The following is a 19906-nucleotide window of genomic DNA, read 5'->3' as shown; positions in this document are numbered from 1 at the left end:
TTTGGTTGTCACACTTGGAGAGAGAACTGCCGTTGGCATCTGGGGGTAATGGAGGCCGGGAGTGCTGCTCAGCACCCCACAGTGCACAGGACGCCCCAAGGCAATGAATGATCCAGCTCAAGAGTCAGTAGTGCCAAGGTTGGAAAGCCTGCCCCGAACACACACAGGGTGATGTGGGTATGGCTGGCCCTCAACACTCGTGGCGTGCACACACACGTGCCACACTCAAATGCGAGGCTGGCTGATGTGGCGTCACGCGGTGCTGCTCACCCTCCCAGACGCAGGTATTGTCTTATATGCAGCTATCCACACACAAACCCGGGCACAAACTGTGCGGCGTGTGCACGGTGCCATGTTACCCCAGCACGCAGTGGCAGGACTCACACCCCCACATGAATTTGAGCCTGGTCACAACTGGCCCTGGTTGTAAACAGCATCTGAGAGATGAGACCTGCCCTCCTGCCCCTTGCCCCGCCAGCCTTTCTGACTGATTTTAAGAAGCATCCATAAACCTGACCTCTCAGCGTAGAATTTGGAGCCCTGAATCTCTGCCCTGGTTTGTAAAAGCCTGGCATGGGGGCAAGCCTGGGACTCCATATGCCCACCCCTGCCCAGGATATCACTGGCTTTCTGGACCCAGCAGCCGAGGGCCCCACCCTCACTGCCCTTCGGCCAGAGAGAGAAGGAAAGGGGACAAAGCTACGTTCTCAGGCTTGTCTGCCACGGGACTGTCTCTCCAAACCTTTGACTTTTTATGTATTTATTTTTGTGGTGGTGAGGATGGAACTCAGGACTTTGTGTGTGTTAGGCAAGCGCTCTACCACCAAGCCACACCCCTAGCCCAATCCTTTGGCCTTTGATTTCCCTATTTATGACCCTGGGGAGAGAGGGAAGAAAGATGGATGACAGAATAGTAGTGGGAGAAAGCCTTTTGTAGGATCATAGCAAAATGAACGGTTGTCCCCCAAATCACAGCGATAGCTAGCATGTACCATCGCTCACCATGCTAAGTGCTTCTTAGCTCACCTCCTGGAATCCTGGGCGAGGCGGGTACTGTTGATTAGGAGAGTGGAGCTTCAGATTCAGCTTCTTGGGTTTGGATCCTGGCTCTGCCTCTCTCTCTAGCTGCGTGACATTGGGCAAACCACTCAACCTCTCTGGGCCTCATTTTGTCGTTTAGAAAACAGGGCTTGTAGTAAGGATCTGAGGAGCTGGTTTGCAGAAAATGCTTCAAAACTGTGCTTGATGTGAAGCAAATGCTTTATCTGATAGATGACAAGCCAAGAATCAGAGAAGGGAAGTCCACTCTTACAGTCAAGGTGGGATGTGGTGGAGCCTTCGTCAGTCCTTTACCACTATCCGAAGTCTTGCCGATGGAAGAGAATTGCAGCAGGTTCTCTGCCCTTTACCTGCACACTCTCATACCGCCATTTAGAGCATGCTGCAGCTGTCAGTCCTCATCCTCTCCTTACTACTCTGACCTTCAGATCTTCTTCCAACTGGGGCTCAGAGAAAGGGTGTATGATGGTCTCACCCACTCTGAACCTACACTGGCCAGTCTTGCCCTCACCCCAACAGGACTGGACAACCTCTCCCACACCTTGCTGGGCACCCAGCCGGAGCCTGTGTGCTGGGGGTGCAGCCGGGGGCCTGTGCATTCCTTTGACAAATATTTACCAAGCACATCCTGGGTGCCAGGCCCTGTTCTAGGCCCTAGGGGCTCGGCAGGGAGCAAACCTGGCAAAGGTGCCAGCCTTGGTGGGAGGGCAGACAGAGAATCTGATAAACAAGGGAGTGCCCTGTCCTTGAGACGGTGCTAGGTACAGGGGGAAAGCGCTCAGGACAGGCCTGAGGGAGGATGGCTTTAGCAGAGGGGGTCAAGGATCAGCATTGTCCTGCCTGTCAAGTGTGGCCTGCAGGCCCCTTTCCGTCTCAGACAGGCAGTCTGGAGGTCAGGGTGTGTGGTTGAGCATGGTTGTCTCCAGCTGCCCAGAATGCAGGGCCTGTTGTGGCTTCATGATAGCAAGGATGGATATCCTTGTGGGTACACCCTATGCTGCCCATCCAGGACCTGGGGACAAGATGGCTGGGATCTCTCCTGTACAGAATCCAGGCCTCGATGGGCACTGGGTATTCTCAACCCTGCCACTTTGAGCCAGGGGGTGGAGCAGGGGCAGCTGGTGGCCCAGAGTGGCACTTCCACCTGGGTCCCTTGATTTAGCTCCCCCAGGGCGGGCCCAGTTTATTTTTACCCGAGCCTGTCACCCTGGCAGTACCAGGCTGCGCCATCTTTGCAGGGTCTTGGGTACTTGCCCATAGTTTGGGGGCACACCTGGCTTTGCCTGCTGGGCCCCCAACTCTCACTGGGCTCCAGACTCCATCTCCCCTCAGAGCTCTGGATTGAGGGCCCTAAACTGGGCGCTGATGGGGTCCATGCTGCAGGCTGACAACCACCGTGCCCAGCCTGGTGGCATTTGGTTTGGCCCCCTGCCTGTCCGCCACCCCCACCCTGCGCCTGGGCAGAGATGAGCGGCTGCCGCTGCCAGTCTCCATTTCGAAGCTTGGGGTGGGGGTGGGGGAGTGCTGTGCGCCTGTGGGCCCCCTGCCTGTCCTGTGCCACCTAGGGCTCATCCTCCCTGGGAGGGCCCCTGGCTGCCTCGCCCGCTTGCTGCCCCTTTGCAGCCTGGAGCTCAGGAGGATGCCCGCCAGGCTTCCATCTTCCCTCTCCTTCCCTCCCTCTCTCCCTCTCCTGTAATGGCTCACCATTTTTGGCATCTCTTCCCCTTCCCCCTCCCATAGGCGCCAACCTCACTTCCAAACCCGCCATTGCTGGCTCTTGGGCCTTCTTTGCTGCTAAGGGCTGGGACCTGGAGATGAGGGTTTGGGGGGACCAGGCGTGAGGGCATTGGGGCCTTCTGGATGCTGTGCATGTGTCTGGAGGGCACGTGCCCTCAGCCAGCTGGCTCCACCCATGTCTTCTTTTAGCCTCAAGGTTGGCAGAGCCAGATGCGATGAAAAGTGGGGATCCTTCTGTGTCTCACAGCCCCCTGGGGCCCCATGTTGCTCTCTGGGCTGCCAGGAGACCAGTGTGGGCATCTTCGCCCAAGCCCAGGGCCTGGATTAGCAAAAGACAAGTTTCATGCATGGAGTGTCCCTGTGTTCCTCTCCCAAGATCCCCCCAGATCCTCAAGATTCTTGCTCCCCTTCTCCAGAGCTAGGGTATGGGGGGAAACCAAGCCCTACATTGGGCCCTTGTGCCCCCAGAGGGTCAAGGGACTTCAGAGAAACCGGTTTACTGCCCCCCCCCCAAGCCCGCTGCCCGCGCCTCTCTCGGCACTAAACAAAGTTTGCTAAGTAACTTCAAATGTTATTTGAGGACGGCCTGGCCTCAACCCAAGGCGGCCCTGTGGAAACTTGTTTTTCGCTGCCGAGGCTGCAAGTATCAAAGACACACTTTCGGTGTGGGGGGGTTTGCTTCGATGCCTCTTCCCCCTCCATGACAGGGGCTGGCCCTGAATGGACACTCAGACACATGGAGCGGACACACACAGGCCAGTGCCGACAGAGGACCTTCACATCACCCTCGGGCCTGTGCATCAGAGACGGCAGGGGGACGGCTATGGAACACAGCGCTCATCATGTGCACACAACATACCCACACTGCCACACCAAGGAGGCCTGGGACGTGTGTGTGTGTGTCTCAGGTGCTGCCCCCAGCCCAGGTCCCTGGATTCTCCCAGCTGGTGAAGTTTTGCCACATTGAGGAAAGTGTGGCTCTGACACTTGGACTGGTATTTTCATGACTTAGGGGCCCAAGGAATAGGTGGACAGGTGCCTTTTAGCCTCAGTTTCCCCAACCATAAAGGGAAGTTGTGGGTAGGAATGGCACAGGAGGCAAATCCCGGCTGAGCAGGAGAGCACCTGGGCTGGGATCTTGGTCTGGCTGCTTTTCAGCTGTGCCTGGGTTTTCTCATCCCTCTGACTGGCTGAGTCCCTAAAGGTGGGCTTTGAGCATGGTATCCACTGATGCTCCTGCCCGTCCTGATGGCCTGAGCCTGGTGTGTGCCCCCCATCCCTGCAGGGCACCCCACCAGCTCAGGGCTCTCAAGGTGCTGGGGAATAGCCCATGGCAACCGTGCTCGCTCCCTCTCTTCCCTCCACAGGCCCTTCTCTCTGGTTTCTTTCTCCCTTTCTGTTCCAGTATTTCCCATCTTTCTCCAAATCCCCCTTCCCCTTCTCTAGGTCTGCACTGGCCTGGAGCTCAGGGAAAGTGTGGGAAATAGGCACAAAGTGTGTGTCCTTCATCGAAGCCAGCCAGGCCTCGGGTCCTTCGTGTCCGTGACCACCCTCCTGTGGGTACTCCAAGCCTCAGCAAGAAGCTGAGGGCTGGGCACTTGAGCTCACACAAGTCAGGTGGGCCTCTGTCACAGTGCCCTTCCATCTCTCACCTCTGAGGTTTGCAAACAGGTGGCCCCCCATGGAATGCAATGGAAAAGCGAAGGCCCAGAGGGGACACAGGGCTGCCATTCTCTCTCAGTCCCCAAGAGCCTCCCCACCCTCCCTGTCACCCTAATCCTCACTGAGGTAGGTTTATGGGGTCCCCCAGTCCCAGCCCCACACACTGCCTCATCTCCACTCACAGTCAACGCCCGCAACACCCCGCCACCCGCAGTCTGTCGCGCGGTGACAGCCTGTCACAGGCACCGCCGCACACCGGCACAATCTGTCGTCCACGCACAGTCTCACACACAACCTGTCACACACACGCACGCACACACACACACACACATCGGCACAGTCGCACACACAGCCAGCCTCACGCGATCACACCAAGCGTCACAGCTTGTCACAGCCATAGATTCCTCACAATAAAAATAACAGCTACCATCTCCAGAGCAATTACGCTGGGCAGGCGGTTGGTGGGCAGGCAGGCAGGAATCCATGACCTCCTGTGACCTGACCTCCCAACACGAGGCATCTGTGAGGAACCTGTTTTACAGACGAGGAAACAGAGGCCACAAGGTCAAGTACCAAGGTCATGAGGCTAGAAGTGGGGTGACAGGAATTAGCCATGTCCCCAGGGGCATGCAGGACTAAAACAGGTCACTCCACCTTTCCACCACCTCCTCTTGTCCACCACAGGCTCCACCTCCTGGCTCTTCTCTGCTCTCCTCCCTTGCCATTCCCCCCAGTGGGGAAAACTGAGGTTGTAAGCAGCCCAGGTCAAAAAACAGGGGAAGGGGCTTACTAGTCCGCTGCCTAAGCATGCTTAAATTGTCCTCGGCTGGGGAAAATTGAGCTGTCCTCCACCTCACATGCTACTTGGTTCCAAATGGGGCACTGATGGGCAGTGAGAGGGGGTTCCTACATGTGCTGGGCACCAGTTTGAGGTCTGATATGTGGTTGCCTTTGGAGAAGCACCCACGTGGCCGAAGTGATGTCAGCCTGCGGTTCTGTGGAGATTCCTGGGTACGCTGGGGCGGGAGTCCTAAAAAGCACAAGTCTCTGGACTTCAAGCCAGTCCCGTCCACACGGGTGGAGTGGGCTTCGTGGGCTCCTGGGCCTCCCAAGCTCCCGAGCCCAGGGCATCTGCACCCTGTCCACCCCGCCCCCACTCATCCGCGTTCCAGGGCGCTTCCTCCTCTACCACCTCCTCTGCAGCTCGCCTTCCCTAGCTTTTGCCTTCTTTGTTCCACCCCGCCTGCTCCCCGGGGCTTCCCCCATTAGAGTTGCCTCAGCCAAAACCAACACGGTTCCAACGACATCCCGCCGAGGCCCGCCGGGCTGCCGGCCCTGCCCCTTGGCCTGCTGGGGGGCCAGATCCCGGCTCCGCGGAGGCCCGACGGGCGGCCGCCGCGCACGTGGCCACTAGTCTAGGGCGCTTGGAAGCACCCGCGCACAGTTCTGCGCCGCGGTCCAGAAGAGGGACCCTGGCACACGCAGACCCCTTTCCGAAATCCCAACAGGATATTTGGGGGTCGCACACGCACGTAAGAACTCTCCCGCACTTCACTCCAACCGGTGTCAGGAGCACGCCTTGGGATCCCACCCGGACCCCAGGCTTATCTGCACACGCAGGCCTGACACTCCAACGAGGCTTCCGGGCGCACACATGCCCATAAACACGCCGAGCCTGGTACCTGAAGGGGCCGGGAACACAATCCATCATCACTCCCCTGGGATGGGCTTTGCGAGCCGAAATAATGCCCTGCGCCTTCAAGAGGGTGAGGTGAGGGGGATGTTCCTGGCTCAGGTGGGTGGGTGAGCCTGCAAGAGCCACTAGTGCCCACACATATGGTTCCAGGCCCCCGAGTGCACACACCTCCCTGACCTGCACAAACGTGTATTTCACAAACCATACACCTGCCCTGTCAGGCCGCCCAGAGCACCTGGCTCCAAAGTCGCATTCAGGTTGTTGGGCAAGGGAGTTGGGGGGTTGGGGGGATTAATTCCCACCTCGTCCTTTTCTCTGTGAACTCTCATATCCCCAAATGTCCCTGGGGGCACAGGTGAGACAACCCAGAACTGCTTCCACACAACGACACCCCTGCATGCACTATATTTATATTTGAAATTTGTACCTCCATATATATATATATATATATATATATATATATATATTGTGATACACACACACACACACACACACACACTGCTCCCCTCGCCCTTCCCGCTCCACTTTTTATACTTGGATTTTAACACCCCCAGTAGGTTTCGTACCAAACCTTCAAAACCCATTTTGCTAGGCAGGGAGGTGGGGCGAGGCAGGAGGAGTTCCCCCCCTCCTACTGCAGACGCCCCACGTTTGTAAAGACCGAGACCCCTTCTCCTGAAGGGCGGGACTGCACCGCCAAATCCCGCAGCCCTTCCCGAAACACAATCGCGGGGGTGGGTGCTGGCGGCGAGACGTTGCTTTTTGGTGTGTTTGCTGTTGCTGCTTAAATTAATCCTGAGTGACAGCTCGCAATTCTCCACAAAGAGGCCATTTAACGCCCCCCCCCCACAACCCCGGGCGAAATTTCCACTTGCCCCCCTGGGTCCAGCTTGGCCGCTCGGGAATTTGCTTCTAGCGCTCCTGGCCTTCCCCTAAGGTGCGCCGCAGGCGTGGAGGCGGGTTCCTTGAGCGTGCGCCACGGACTTCGGGAGTGAGTGTGGGTGGGTTTTGGAGGGGTGGGAGACGTCTTAAAATAGAAGCGCTTGGCGAGCGAAGGTGGGGAAGGGTGTCCCAGGACTTCCCAGAGTGCCCCAATGCCCAACCATAGAGCTTCAATGTCCTAACCCTGCTGAAGAAAGTCAGACGGTCTTCTGTGTCTCAGAGCGCCTCGAGGGGAGGAGATGGGCTGCTCTGCACATTGACCTGAAGCCCCCACCCCACTCCGAAAGGGCACTACTCCACGTGCCTGTGCATACCCAGGCAAAGACATGCCTCCGGGGAAGTGTGCTAGCCCCAGCTTGTGCCCCTTGACAGGTGCCCGCCGCCCACAGGCTTCTTTCATTATAGCCTCCCGGGTGTTCTCTTAGCGCGTGGCATTTCCTGGACCCATTGCTACAACTGGCTCAAGACTGGGGAGTGCACGCGGAGCTGGGGGTGGCGGGGATGCCTCCCTTGGGCCCAGGCCGGAAGAGGGCCTTCAGCTTTCCACTCCACAGAACGTGGTCGCACACTGCGGCTGCCACTTGCACCGCGCACCGCGCACCGCGGGATGGAGGGAACAACACAACCCTCGATGGTGTAGAAGTCCTGGAGCAGGGGGCACTAGGGAACCTCCTGGCTACGAGCGGATGGTGCGCGTGCGCGGCAGCAAAAAGGCGGGAAGCAGTGCTTCGAGGCCCCGGATGTGGGAAGCGCCTGTGGCGCACCCCAGGGCGCTCAGGCCGAGTCTCACCGAGAGTTGAGTGGGCAGTGCCGGACCATAGACCTCGCGGGCAGGTGAGGGGAAAGAGAACGAGCGCGAAGGGGCAGAGGTAATAAGCGAGGCCTTCAACCATTTGTTCTCGTCAGAGGCCCCAGAATGAGCCCTCCTGCTGCCATAGGCCTTTGGGGGTTCCATTTTTGTCCTCCAGGCCTCTCGAGCGCGGGGCGGCTCCCTACTGCCTGGGGGGCGGCTGAATCCCTCTCAGCAATCCCCCAAAGTGACTCCCCCTAAGAAGACACCTGCGCCCGCAGCGTGAAGGGCTGGCCTGGTTTGGGCTCTGGGGCGCCTGCGGTTTCAAACTCCGAAGGCCGCGGCCGGAAGGGACTCGGATGTGGGCGCACGAGGTGGGGTCCAGGGCCGCCCAGGCGCACTCTCCCTCCTGCGGCCGTCCTGAGCCCCCGTGGAGGTTTTGGATAGGGACGCGGTGGCGGCGATTCCCGCTGCGATTCCCTCCAAGTGTCTGGGCTCCGCCGTCCAGAGTCCGACGGCAGCGGGCGGCGCAGTCGGCGCAGTCGGCGCAGACCGTCTGCCCTCGACCGCGCCGCGTCCTGTGCGCTCGCGGACCTGGGCCTGCTCCCAGCCTTCCCAGCCATCCCTAAGCCGCCTCTTTTTAGGGAGTCATGGCGGGGAAATTTGCTAGGGGAGAGTATTGTTGGTTTGCAGGGTTGGCTGAGTTTGGGGGCGTTTGGCGTCCAGCGAGAACCCGGAAGAAATGTGACTAAGTGGCAGAAAATGCGCTTCCCTCGTCCTGCCTTCAGGACGCCGGAGATGCGAAGCCTTAAAGAACATTTTTAAAAATTTTCCCCTAAATCTCCTCCGACCAACACCGCCTTGCCTTTCGGAGGTAGCTAATTGAATTGGGGGCGCCGAGGCCGCCCTACCCAGGGCTAGCAGCGCTGCGGTGGGACTCCCGGGGCAGGCCAGAGGGAGAGGAGGAAAAATGGGCCGGGGGTGCGGCGGCCAGAAAACTTGTGTGTCTAGCGGACCCGACTTAACCTGTTGGAGGAGGAAGCCGGTGTCCCGAAGGCCCGGGAGCCGCCCCGGGGCATTCAGAGAAAGTGCCCTGGGGCCTCCGGTCCCTTCGGAAGTCGGTTGTAACCGTCTTCTCAAAACCCGAATTACTTCAGTGCGCTTTGGTGGTGTTAGGTCCATTTGCTTTTCCACGTGCACGTGACTCAGCCGGCCCCAGCTGCACCCGGGGAGGTGAAGGGGGCCCTGCACCCTGGACCCAGAGCGACCCATCCAGGTTGCAGACTCCTCCGCTCCACTCCCAGCTCCCAGACAACACTTAGCTCCTTCCCTCTTCCCCCGCTTATATTTCGAGCCTTTCTTCCCTTTTCTTTAAAAACATTTTTTTTTTAATTTAAAGGAGTTTTTATTACTTAAAAAAAAAAGCATGCGAGACAGAGGCTGACTGATAGAAACAGGCTGTTTAAAAAGGGGGGCGTTATGTACGTTCGGGTGGCACTCGGGAGATGGCCATCCTCGCCTGCCCGGACCAAGCCTGCTGTGGCTGATTCCCGGGTAGAACCGGGCATCAGGCACTCGGGATCTCTGAGGCTGAAAAGGCGCTATAGAAATGCAAAGAATTGTTATGATTTTAATAAAATTGTGTCTCATTTAGGAGCGCGCTTCTGCGCTGCCTCTATCGTCGGAGCCCGGGTTTGCCACTGCAAGGTCTGTAATCAGAGAAAAATACCAGCTTTGTTGAGGGTTAGAATATATCATTGGCTAATGTGTGTGGTTTTTTTTAAAAAATAATGCTAAGCATTGGAATAATTAAAGAGTGAGAAATAACTCGTCTCTCCTCTCTCCTTTCCATTCGGCATTGTCTTATTTAAAAGCGGAAAGAGCGCTTCTCCCGGGAGCTGGTTAGTTTTAATGCCGGCTTTTTCCCTCACCCGCCTTTCCCTTCTGCTCCGGTCTGATTCGCAAATCCCCAAACTGGCACAAGCCGGGAAACTTGCGGCCGGTTGTTCTTCTCCCCGAGTTGGAGACAACCCTCCAACCCTCCCCCGCTTCTGGGCCCTGACCCACTGCCTGGCTTCTACTAGAGCGATTTAAAAAAGAAAGAAAGGAAGAAAGGAGCCGGGCTCTGGTACCTCGATGCCAGCCGAGGGCGCGTTTCCCAGGCGGCCGGCTGGTGGGAGAGTCAAACCCAGAGTGCGGGGAAGCCGCCTCAAGCTCACCCACATCCCCATCCCCCCCCCAAAAAAAAAGAAAAAAAGAAAAAGGGATCAAGTATTTCTAAAGATCAACCACTCTGAGGGCTTAGATCCCTTGTCTTATTTTATTCTATATTTTGATCCTGGAGATTGAACTCAGGGGTGCTTTACCACTGAGCTATATCCCCAGTCTATTTTATTTTGAGACAGGATCCCCCCTCCACTAAGTTGTCCACCCTGGCCTCAAACTCTCTATCCTCCTGCCTCAGCCTCCCTGGTTGCTGGGAATATAGGCGTGCATCACTGTGCCCAGCCCCTTGTCATATTTTAAATTAAGCCAGTAGTTCTTTTTTCCTAGTCTCCATATGCATTAGGAAAAGAAGATGTGGTCTTGGAGAGCCTGCCTTGGCAGCCCTGTGTGCTTAGTAGGGGACAGAGCTGACCGCTGGGCTGGGCCTGGCATCACCTCTCCCACAGTGTCCACAAGGCCCAGATCTGAGAGGAAGAGCAGGGTCCAGGGGTGCTGCTTGGAGAGATGTGGGAATTGGGGAAGGGGCTTTCTAACAGGGCTGCAGAGAGCTGCTCCTGGTGGGTGAGATAGATGAACGTCTTGGGTCTTCCTCCAGGTGTGGGGTACATCACTTGGAAGGAAAAAGGGGCCTCCAAAGAGCCTGGGAAAGAGGAGGCTCCCTGTGAGAAAGGAAAGGGGAAAGTAGGCAACAAGTGGGGGCAGGGGCTTTGCCCACAGGCGCCAGTGGCTGTGCAGTGCCTGCAAGTTGCAGAGGGAGTTATTTATTTATTTGCTTCAGGTGTTTTTAATTAAATGTGTTTCTCTCGTATTTTCCTTGTTATTCGGTGCTTAGACTTTTCAGCGATCCCTTGCATTTGTCGTTTTACATAAGCAGAAACTTTTTTCCCCTTCCTTGGAGAGATATTGTGGGAGGTATTTTGCCTTTAGTGCTTTCTCTTTCCTGCTTTTTTTAAAATTTAATTTTAAAATTATAAAGTAAATTTAGTGCTAGTGAAAGTGAGGGGGGAGCCATCTGGGGCTTGAGCCAGGGAAGGGGTAGGCGGACCAGGGTTCAGCTCCCTTCTGAGAGGCAGCTCGGCCCAGGACCCTGGGGCCTAGGCTGCTGCTGCCCACCTCTTCCTCTATCCCCTTCTTTCTAAGCACCCCACTCCCCTTCATCATCTTGTAGGGGTCTTGTGGACCTGGACCAGGGCAGCCAGCTCTGTTGGTTCTCACACTGGCCTCCAGAACCCCTGGCTCTGCAGTCACTTTCCCTTCTGACCTACATACTGAGGCCCCCACCTCAGTTCCTGCTTGCAGGCAGGGTGAGATCCCCTCAGTCACTAGGCTGTTTGGCTTTCAGCTCCATGGGTCCTGATTGTCCCCCACACATGCCCTGCTAGTCTGCTAAACCCGCTGTACAGTTGGTTGCCCTGTTGATGGGATCAGAGTTGGGCAGGCACTGAGAAAGAGACAGGGAACCCTTCTGCAGCAGGGAGGGTTATCAGGGCTTCTTTCCCCCACACATATCTGTGGTTCACATGAGTGGCACATGCTGCTCTATAACACGGCTGTGCATATAGGTGTTCACAGTTGATGCTACTTGTACTTAGCAGAGCTATTTCTAAAGCATAAAAATTAGGGGAACTCTACAGCTTAAAATTTTAAGGCCTGTTCAACGGTGCTGAAAATGTTTATTTCTTAATCTGGGTGGAGTTGCATGGGTGTGTTCTCTTTGTGGAAATGTATCAAGAGGCACACTTACAATGGGTGCACTCTTCTTTTTATATACTCCACACTTATGTTAGAAAGTTTATTTTAAAAAGCAGAAGCCCTGGCCTCAAAGGTAAAGAAAAGGCCTTGCTTTACAAAATAATAATAAAAATAAAAATTAAAATGTCCTCCAGCCTGTTTCCCTAAATCCTCCCTGCTCCGAATAGTGGCAGGGCTTGTAAAAATTAGTGGTCTGATAAAAAAGCTCGGCAGGCGTGTGGTGCTGAGGCTTCCTGACCTGTCCACATGTGTGGAATGCCTAGAAACCACTTGTAGACGTAGGTGTAAATGTAGGATTTTAAAATCTCAGGACTGAAGGATAAGAAGTGGTAAGGGGGAACTTACTTGCCAATTACATTTTGCTGTCAACATCTGGAAAGCAAAATTGCAGCTGTCTTCCTGCCCTGCTGATTGCCACCTCTTTTTTTTTCTGCACACTTTAATTTTTTGTATGCTTGCCATCCATACTTCAGTTTTCTGCACTGTTAAAACATTTTCACGGCTCTATTCAAATTGAGTTGTTGGGTTTAGACTTTTTTTTTTTTTTAGAAAGTATGTATCTTATAGTCTGACAACATGATTTTTGGAGCGGTTTATTTGAACAGGCCTGAGCCATCGGTAATCCCCTCCCTTTCCCTTCGCTCCTCCGTATTCCCAGAACTGCTCAGGCCAAAAGAGCCCAGAGAAGACGGGCGGCTGCCCTCGCCCAGCTCCCTCTCTTTGCCTCTGTTCCTCGGGCAGGTACTGACAGCATCGCCCTCCACGGCCCTTCTGTGGTGTTTTTGTTTTCTCTTCGCCCCCCAAAAATATTTGAACCAAAAAGCCTCTTTTTTTTTTCCTCCACCCACAGCACACTGAAAGGGCTAGTGAACCGTGATTCAACAGAGCGAGGGCGCTGCTTTTCTTCCTCAGCATTAATTAACTCAAGTTCGTTAGGACGTTGGGTCTGTCGCCCACAGTTTTCTCTTGTGTGTGCTGAATCGGGTCATAGAGGGAGACTTCCCGTGCAAACAGTTTGTGTTGGAGCTGGAGGACGCAGAGGGGGAGAGAGGGTGAGAAAGAAAGGGAGCCGGGAGGGGACGGAGAGCGGCTGAGGGGTGGGCGCGTCCATCCAGCTCCTCTAGGCGCCTGGTGCCAGCCTCCGCAGGGGCCAGACACCAGCGAAATGAGGATTCTCGAATTTCCTTGGCTCTGATCCTGATAATAAAATAATTGGGGGAGCAGTACATTTTGAGGGATTGAAAAATATCCTTTTGACTCCTCAAATTGTACATTTTGGGGAAGCTGCTTGCCCAGACAGGGTGACCCACCTTCCTCAGAACCTTTGAGCAATGAAAATCCCAGAGCTGGGCTCTGCCTGTTGCTGCAGTAACTGCAAGAAAGAGGCTCCCTCAGGGCTGAGGGTGCTGGCAGATCAGAGTGGGCTCCGCATAGGGGGCTCAGAGAAACCCTTCCTGTCTTCTGGCCTCTTGCTCCTGTGACAGGGAAAACGTGACAGGCAAAATCGGGCAGTGTGGGGATGCACCCTGACCTCCTGCAGAGGGGCTGGGAAGGCTCTTGCCCTTCAGACTTTGTCACAGTTGTGATCTCCCGAGCCTCCTGAATAAGAGGGTTTGCTGCTGGGCCTGGCGCAGTGGTTTCAACACCTTGCCGTTTGCTCTGGCCTTCTTTCTTACCCTCCAGATATTTTCACAGTGCACCAGGCACAGACCTCATTGTCATGTGCTGGTCTTTCCTTCCCTCGCCTTTTGTCGGTTTTTCAGTTCTTCTTTAGAGAGAGTTGTGAAGCTGGCCGGTGGGGTGCCTCCCTCTTCCCAGGCCCTGAGCCACTGTGGAACAACACTTTCCAGGCCAACTAAGTTGGTGAGGCTCAACGGCACCCTAACCCTTGAAACCCTTGGCTGTCATCTGTCCTACAGGGTCTGCAGAGGGTTCCTCCCCACAGAGCCCATCAGCTAGAGGAGAGGGCCTGGCCTTCCTGGCTTTTTCTTGTATTTGGTGACACAAGGAAGTTGCAAGCTAAATAATGAATTAAAGACTAGGGTTTTTGTTTCCCATTGCCCATAGGGAACCAGATGAAAGTAAACAATTTCCAGTCTTACTGGAGAGAATAGATTGTCTCCCCCAGCACCCCCATTCTCACCCTAGCCTGTTCTGTGCCAAGAGGGTGAGGGGAGATGTGCCCGGAGCAGGGGAGCCATTTGGAGCCAGAATGAGATTGCCTGTTGGCCCAGTCCCAGGCCACCGCTCGGGTGTGTAGTCAGGAGGAGAAAGGCAGGGGAAAGGGGGACAGTATATAGGAGAGAAGTGTGCAGCCTGGTTCTGAGACAGGCCTGGAACTAGTGCTAGACCCAGCATAGGGGTGTGGAGCAGATCCGTTCAGCCAGCCTGAGGATGCTCTCCAAGGAACTGTGTGGCCGCCTTTCCTGAGTGGAGGAAAACAGGCCCAAGTCAGCCAAAAACCCGCTTTGTCCAAATTATCTGAGTCTCCTCAAAAAGTGCCTTTTCCGGTTTCCATTACTGGTGTTGCTAGACTCTTGGGTGGTTTTGCTGTGGCTGTAGAGCCCCTTCCCATGCATTATCCGAGAAAGAGCCCCAGAGGGGAGGCCCCACCCACCTCTAGAATAAGCAGCTGGGTCCCTTCCCTTTGCTATCCTGAGCTGAGCTGCCCAGTCCTGTCTACAGTCCCCTCCCTTCTGTGTCCATGAGTCTGGCCACTGCCTTCTTGTGACCTTCCATGAAGCAGCGATCATGGGACAAGAGGGGGATTTCAGGGATATGAAGATGGCTGGCCTCTTTTGGTTCTTACCAAGGCTAGATTATAAAATGCCAGAAACTGGGCAAACTATTGGATCCCTATTTGTGGTCTTTAAATTTTTTCTTCATCTTTTCTCACCGAGTCTGCAGACAATGCCATAGTAATATAGATACTGGAATATCTAGTTATTTTTTAATGTAAGTTTGTCAGTTATTTGTGCTAACTGTATAGTTATCCAAATCAGTTGGGCCTGTGTGTCCAGGATCTGAAAGAATAAATCTGGGCCCCCAAACCAGCAGGTTGTGGACAAATGGGGTTTTAAAAATGTATATCTCCCTCCTAGCAGTGGCCTGGTTTTTAGAAATACAGCTTCTTGTGCTTTTAAATGTTTTGCTGTTGGCAGGTACCGGTACCGACCAGTTGTAGAACTTGTCTCAGGCTGAGAAAATTATTTTGTTGTCTTGAAGAATTTTTAACACATGTTGAATGAGATGCTGTACATGTTTTCCTATTTTCCTTCAAATAACCCACCAGGCCTCAGTCGGCAGGACTGTATTTTGTGGTATTTTTGAAAGCCTCGTATTTTTCCTTTTCACCTCTGGAATCAGTGTTTTCCTTGCTAGTTTTCTTTCCTCGCCCCATCCCAGCACCCTGTTCTGTCTCTTCTCCCTGCTTGTTTTTCCTTCTCTGCTGTCTCTTTCCCTTCCATCTTGTCCTTTCTGTTTGTAGCTCTGGGCCCTGCTTGGTGCGCGCTCTCTCTCTCTCTCTCCAGGTTTGCCCTTTGCCTCTCTTTCTGTAACTCTGTGGCTCCTTTAGTCTTTTTTTGGGGGGGGGCACATTTCCCCTAATGATGGCTGAAGCCAGCAGGGGTATTTGAGACTTGTTTCGTGAAAACTGTTGATGTTTATGGCCAAATTCTATATTCTCAACAATAAAAGAGGAAGGCCTTTATTTCACAAATGCAGAAAAATTCCTTTTGGAGAATGAAAAGCCCATGTGAATTTCAAAAGTCATATTTCTGGCTTCTGGATTTTTCTTTCAAATAGGGAAAGTACCTTTTCCCCAGAATCTTCCTTTTCTTTCTTTCCCCTGTTGTCTTGGGTTTCCCTTTTTGCTCACTCTTAGCATCACTGGCTTCCTTTCCTGTTGGTTGTTTTTCCCTCTTTCCCTTTCCCTCCTTCCTCCCTCCTTTCCCTCAGGGGCCTGCCAGTCCCCTCACTTCCTCAGTCTCCCAAGTCCTTACTCTTGCCGTGACTCAGACCTGGAGAAACCCTGATTCATCTGAGGGTTCTTCGGTCTTGGCTTTGGTCCTGTGTGCTGGGTGCAGAGCGGTCTGATCTGAAGGGGGGTGGAGGGGAGAAAGGAAGGAGGCTGGGATAAGGACAGGTAATCTTCCAACGGGAGCCACGACTCTCTCCTAACAAAAGGGGGACAGTCCCCTTTTGTCTGGGGCTCTTGAGGGGCGTGTCTGGGCTGGCGGCCACCCCTAGTGGCCTTGGAGCAGCAGGAGGAGTTGTGGGGGGGGGGGGGCTGTGCTTGAAGTGTTTCTAATGGAACCTGAGCAACTCTAAGGGGAGACTGATCTCCCCTTCCCAGGCATTCTGAATACCCCGCGAGGTTCTTTCAGAACGGCCGCCCTGCAGGGAGTAGGATCAGAGAGAATGCTGCCTAAGGATCCTCTGCCTACCCCTTCAAGGTTATGGCCACTAGCTACAGAGGGACGGTTGACAATTGTCCTTGGCCCCCCGCTTCCCCCCCCTCTGCGCAAAACAGGGAGGGGGCCTGTTGCTCCTGTGCAGGGCTCTGCAAATGGGCCCTGAGGATCCTTGGAGATGCCCCTCCTCAGCCACTGCTCTGTCAGATCTCTTTGTCAGTTCACTAACCTTTGATCCCTCCTTCCCATGGAATGAATCCTGCACCCCATCCTGTTTCCCAGATTTCCACGGATCCTTCCATGGGCATCTCCCAGCTGTGGGAATGTGTTCTCCCCCTTCCCTTGCCCAACCTGATCCAGCTGTACCTCCAGATTCTGATTCAACCCATGTGAAGCACATCTCTTTTACCTAGCACCGTGGTCTGTGGAAAGGAACATGCCAGGATTCACCAGGAGACTCATGCTGGCCATTTTCTGTTCAATGTCTGATATTTAGCATAATCAGAATACCAGAAAACACCCCCTGTGCCAAATACAAACTCACTTGCAGTTTTTATGGCCTCATCTTGACTTTAGAGAGTAAAATTGCTTTCTCAAGGTGGAGAGGCAGGGGCAGGGTTCCGTACCTTATGTTGCTGAGCTAATGTGCTTGGCTGATTGGACCAAAGCTGGTTATTAACAGGACATGAATTATTGAACAACACCTTAAGCGGCCTGTTCATGAGGGCACCTGCCTCTTGCACTGTTACCTCTGTTTATCTTGGGGTCAGTTGTGAGCTCCCTTCACTTGAGTCTGCCATTTAGGATGAGGGGTCCCAGGTGCCGGGTGGCACCTCTCCCATTGTTAGGCTTCAGTGCCAGCCCCGTACTGGATGTTTTGTTCTGGAACACCCCAGGTGCTCTTCCGGGAACCTTTCTGATGAACATAAAGGCCACTGAGTGCAGGGTTTCAGATCGGGAAGAAAGGGGCACGAGTGAGCAGTGACCTTTTTTCCTTTGCCAGCTGAGGGTTGAGCTTGGGGAGAGGGAAGCTGTAGGGATGGCTGGAGCTGAGCAGGTCAGATCACTCCCTGTCTGCGTGGACGCCCTTCTCATCTGCTTTCCCTTCCTTCATAACAGTCTCCTTCTTACTGTGTTTCTAAGGCCTAAGGCATGGCTGCCCCGTAGCCCTCACTGGAGAGATCCCCCAAGGAGGGGGGCTCCACCTCCCACCACTTCTCACCCTCCTGGCCTGATGGGGGAAGGCCTGGAGTTGGGGACCAGGAGCAGGGGCCTGTCTGGTGGGTCTCTTCTCTGCGATTGGTTTCCCCAGGTGTCGGAGTTCCCTGATGGCGCCCTGTGCTTCCATCTCACCGTGTCCTCTCTTAGTTCCCTCCCTTTCATTCGGGTTTCCCGTACACTTTTGCATCTTATACTTTATTTTGGGTCCTTTCCTCTGAATTGATATGGGGACAGCTAAGAAAACTAACCTTCCACTAAGTAGAGAGGGTAAATTTGGAGAAAGCAAAGAATTCAACATTTGTGGGGGGTGGGCATCGGTAAGATGCCTCTGTTCAGAGGTACCGTCCATCTTCCTTTGTCGCTTCTCTCTGGGGCTGGCTGTTGTGTTTGTGGCTGCGTGTAGTGCTTGTCAGCGGAGTGCTGTGACAGGAGGCTATTTTAATAAACTGTTGCAGTTCCGCGAGCCGAGCTGCACTGCGTTGGCATCCCTCGTCACCACTAATGGAGCGTGCGTGGCTGGGTGTGGGCTGGGGAAGGGGGAGGCGCAGGGTGCTGGCCCCTTGTCTGGGAGTGCTCCTGCCTTGGGAGCAGTCAGACCTGGGGGCCGAGGGGTGGCTGCGCCTGGGCACAGGGTCCTGCCCCAGAGGTGCCTCTGGCAGGGACACTTTCTGAGCTGTTTCTTTTCTGTTCATAGCACTGCCGGCTCGTGGCTCATGTGTGTGTATGTGTGTGTGTGTTGTATGTGTGTGTCCAGGGAGAGAAACTTCCAGTCGCCCCTGTGTGAGCCATAAATTAAAAAAAAAAAAAAAAGAAAAGAAAGAAAAAGAACAGAACTAGAACCAGAAAAAGAGTGTGCGGGCCTGAGAGAAAGACTGAAACCAAAACAGAGAGAAGGCGCAGCTGCTTCCCCAAGGCCTTCTGGGGCTCCCGCCCGCCAGCCCGCCCGGAATCAGGCCTTTATTTATTTATTTTTCTGGCTTAAAAAAAAATTCTGTGTCTTCTTCAATCCCATTCCTCCCACCCCACCACCCCCAAATTTGCTGGATGGCTACTGCCAAATGGACCCGAGTGGGAGCCTGGAATGAAAAATTCATAACTGCTGGACTTTGCTTGTTCATTAGACGTGAACTTGTCGATTGGGCAAATTGTTTTTGGTCTCCAACTGCCGGGGGCTCTCCCCACCCTCCCGGCTCGCCCAGCTCCCTCCTCCCCTTGGACGCAGCCATTGGCTGCGCGCGGAGGTCTCTTTGCCAAATAGGTGGATCCTTTCTCTCTCTCTCTCTCTCTCTCTCTCTCTCTCTCTCTCTCTCTCTCTCTCTCTCTCTTTTCTCTCTCTCTCTCCCTCCCTCCCTCTCTCTCTCTCCCTCTCTCCCTCTCCCTCTCCCTCTTCCTCTCCCTCTCTCCCTCTCGTTCTCTCCCTCTCCCTCTCTTCTCCCCCCCTTTCCTGGCTTGGCACGAGCAAATGGATGGGGATTGAGCATGAAAGGGGAGAGAGAGAGGGAGTTTGAGAGAGAAAAGGAGCAACAAAACCCCCCAAACCCAGCCAGCGCTCGTGTACACACACACACATATGCACACTCACACACGCACACTCACACCCCCATCCCATCCGCGTCCTCCCTGGATCCTCGGTCTCTCCCCCTCCCTCCCCCTCATTCCCTCTCTCTCTTTTGCACGCGTCTGCCAGCCACAGTCTGCAGCCGGTCAGAACTCGTCCTCTTCCCCGGGAATCTGCGAGCTCCCCCTTCTCCTCCGATCGGGTGGAGGGAGGCAGCTCGAAGTTTACACCCCTGTGCTGCTGCCAAAGCCGAAAGCCTTTTTCTTCAGCTGCCGCTTTTTCTTCCCTCCTGGTTTTTGTTTTTGTTTTTGTTTTGCACGGGGGTGGGTAGGGTGCGTTGTTGTGTGTGGGTGGGGGGAGATGGAGGTTGGTTTTGATTTTTAAATTTTGCATATTTTTGTTTTCTTTTTTTTTTTTAACTGAAAGAGTATGCACAGGGGGAGAAATTGAAAAACAAATTTTTTGTTGGCTTTTGTTTACCTGGCGTGTGTGGCAACCAGCTCGCTCCTTCTCTCTGCTTGCTATCCCTGACCTTTCTTTCTTTTTGCTCCTTTTCAAAAAAAAATATTAATTTCCCCCTTCTGTGCAATGGAGTGTGGGGGGGCAGAGGGGGAAGGGTTTGAGAATCCACCCAAGCCCGGCCCCTATTCCCCAGAACACCAATAATAACCCCCTTTAAAACATTTACCTTCCTCCCCTGCTCCTCCCCCTCCCCCCTCCCCCCACCCGCCCCCAACTCACAACTCTGTTGAGTCCAGAATCTCAGAATCGGGCGTTGGGCTTTGCCGGGTGCTTCAGATCAATGGTAATTATTTAATTTTCTCCAGTTTTATTTTTGTAAGCAGAAATCA

At 54.2% G+C, this 19906-nt stretch overlaps 1 protein-coding gene across 5 annotated transcripts in view; it reads left to right on the top strand.

Moving 5' to 3' along the window:
- Positions 1-19906, top strand: part of Nfix (nuclear factor I X) — a 95448-nt gene that overhangs the window by 7518 nt on the left and 68024 nt on the right. The window contains exon 1 of one of the 5 annotated variants that reach the window (XM_046436898.2): positions 19438-19860. The exons of the other annotated variants lie outside the window; for them this stretch is intronic. Coding sequence (XP_046292854.1) covers positions 19858-19860 — 3 coding nt within the window. The 5' untranslated portion in view covers positions 19438-19857. Of the gene's footprint in view, positions 1-19437; positions 19861-19906 lie in introns of those variants that run through there. 5 annotated transcript variants of the gene reach the window in all.

The sequence above is a fragment of the Marmota monax genome, unplaced genomic scaffold (genome assembly GCF_021218885.2).
Source record: "Marmota monax isolate L192 unplaced genomic scaffold, Marmota_monax_Labrador192_F-V1.1 WCK01_AAM20220418_F8-fsc00021, whole genome shotgun sequence".
Taxonomy (NCBI): domain Eukaryota; kingdom Metazoa; phylum Chordata; class Mammalia; order Rodentia; family Sciuridae; genus Marmota; species Marmota monax.
This window is presented reverse-complemented; position numbering and strand designations above follow the sequence as displayed.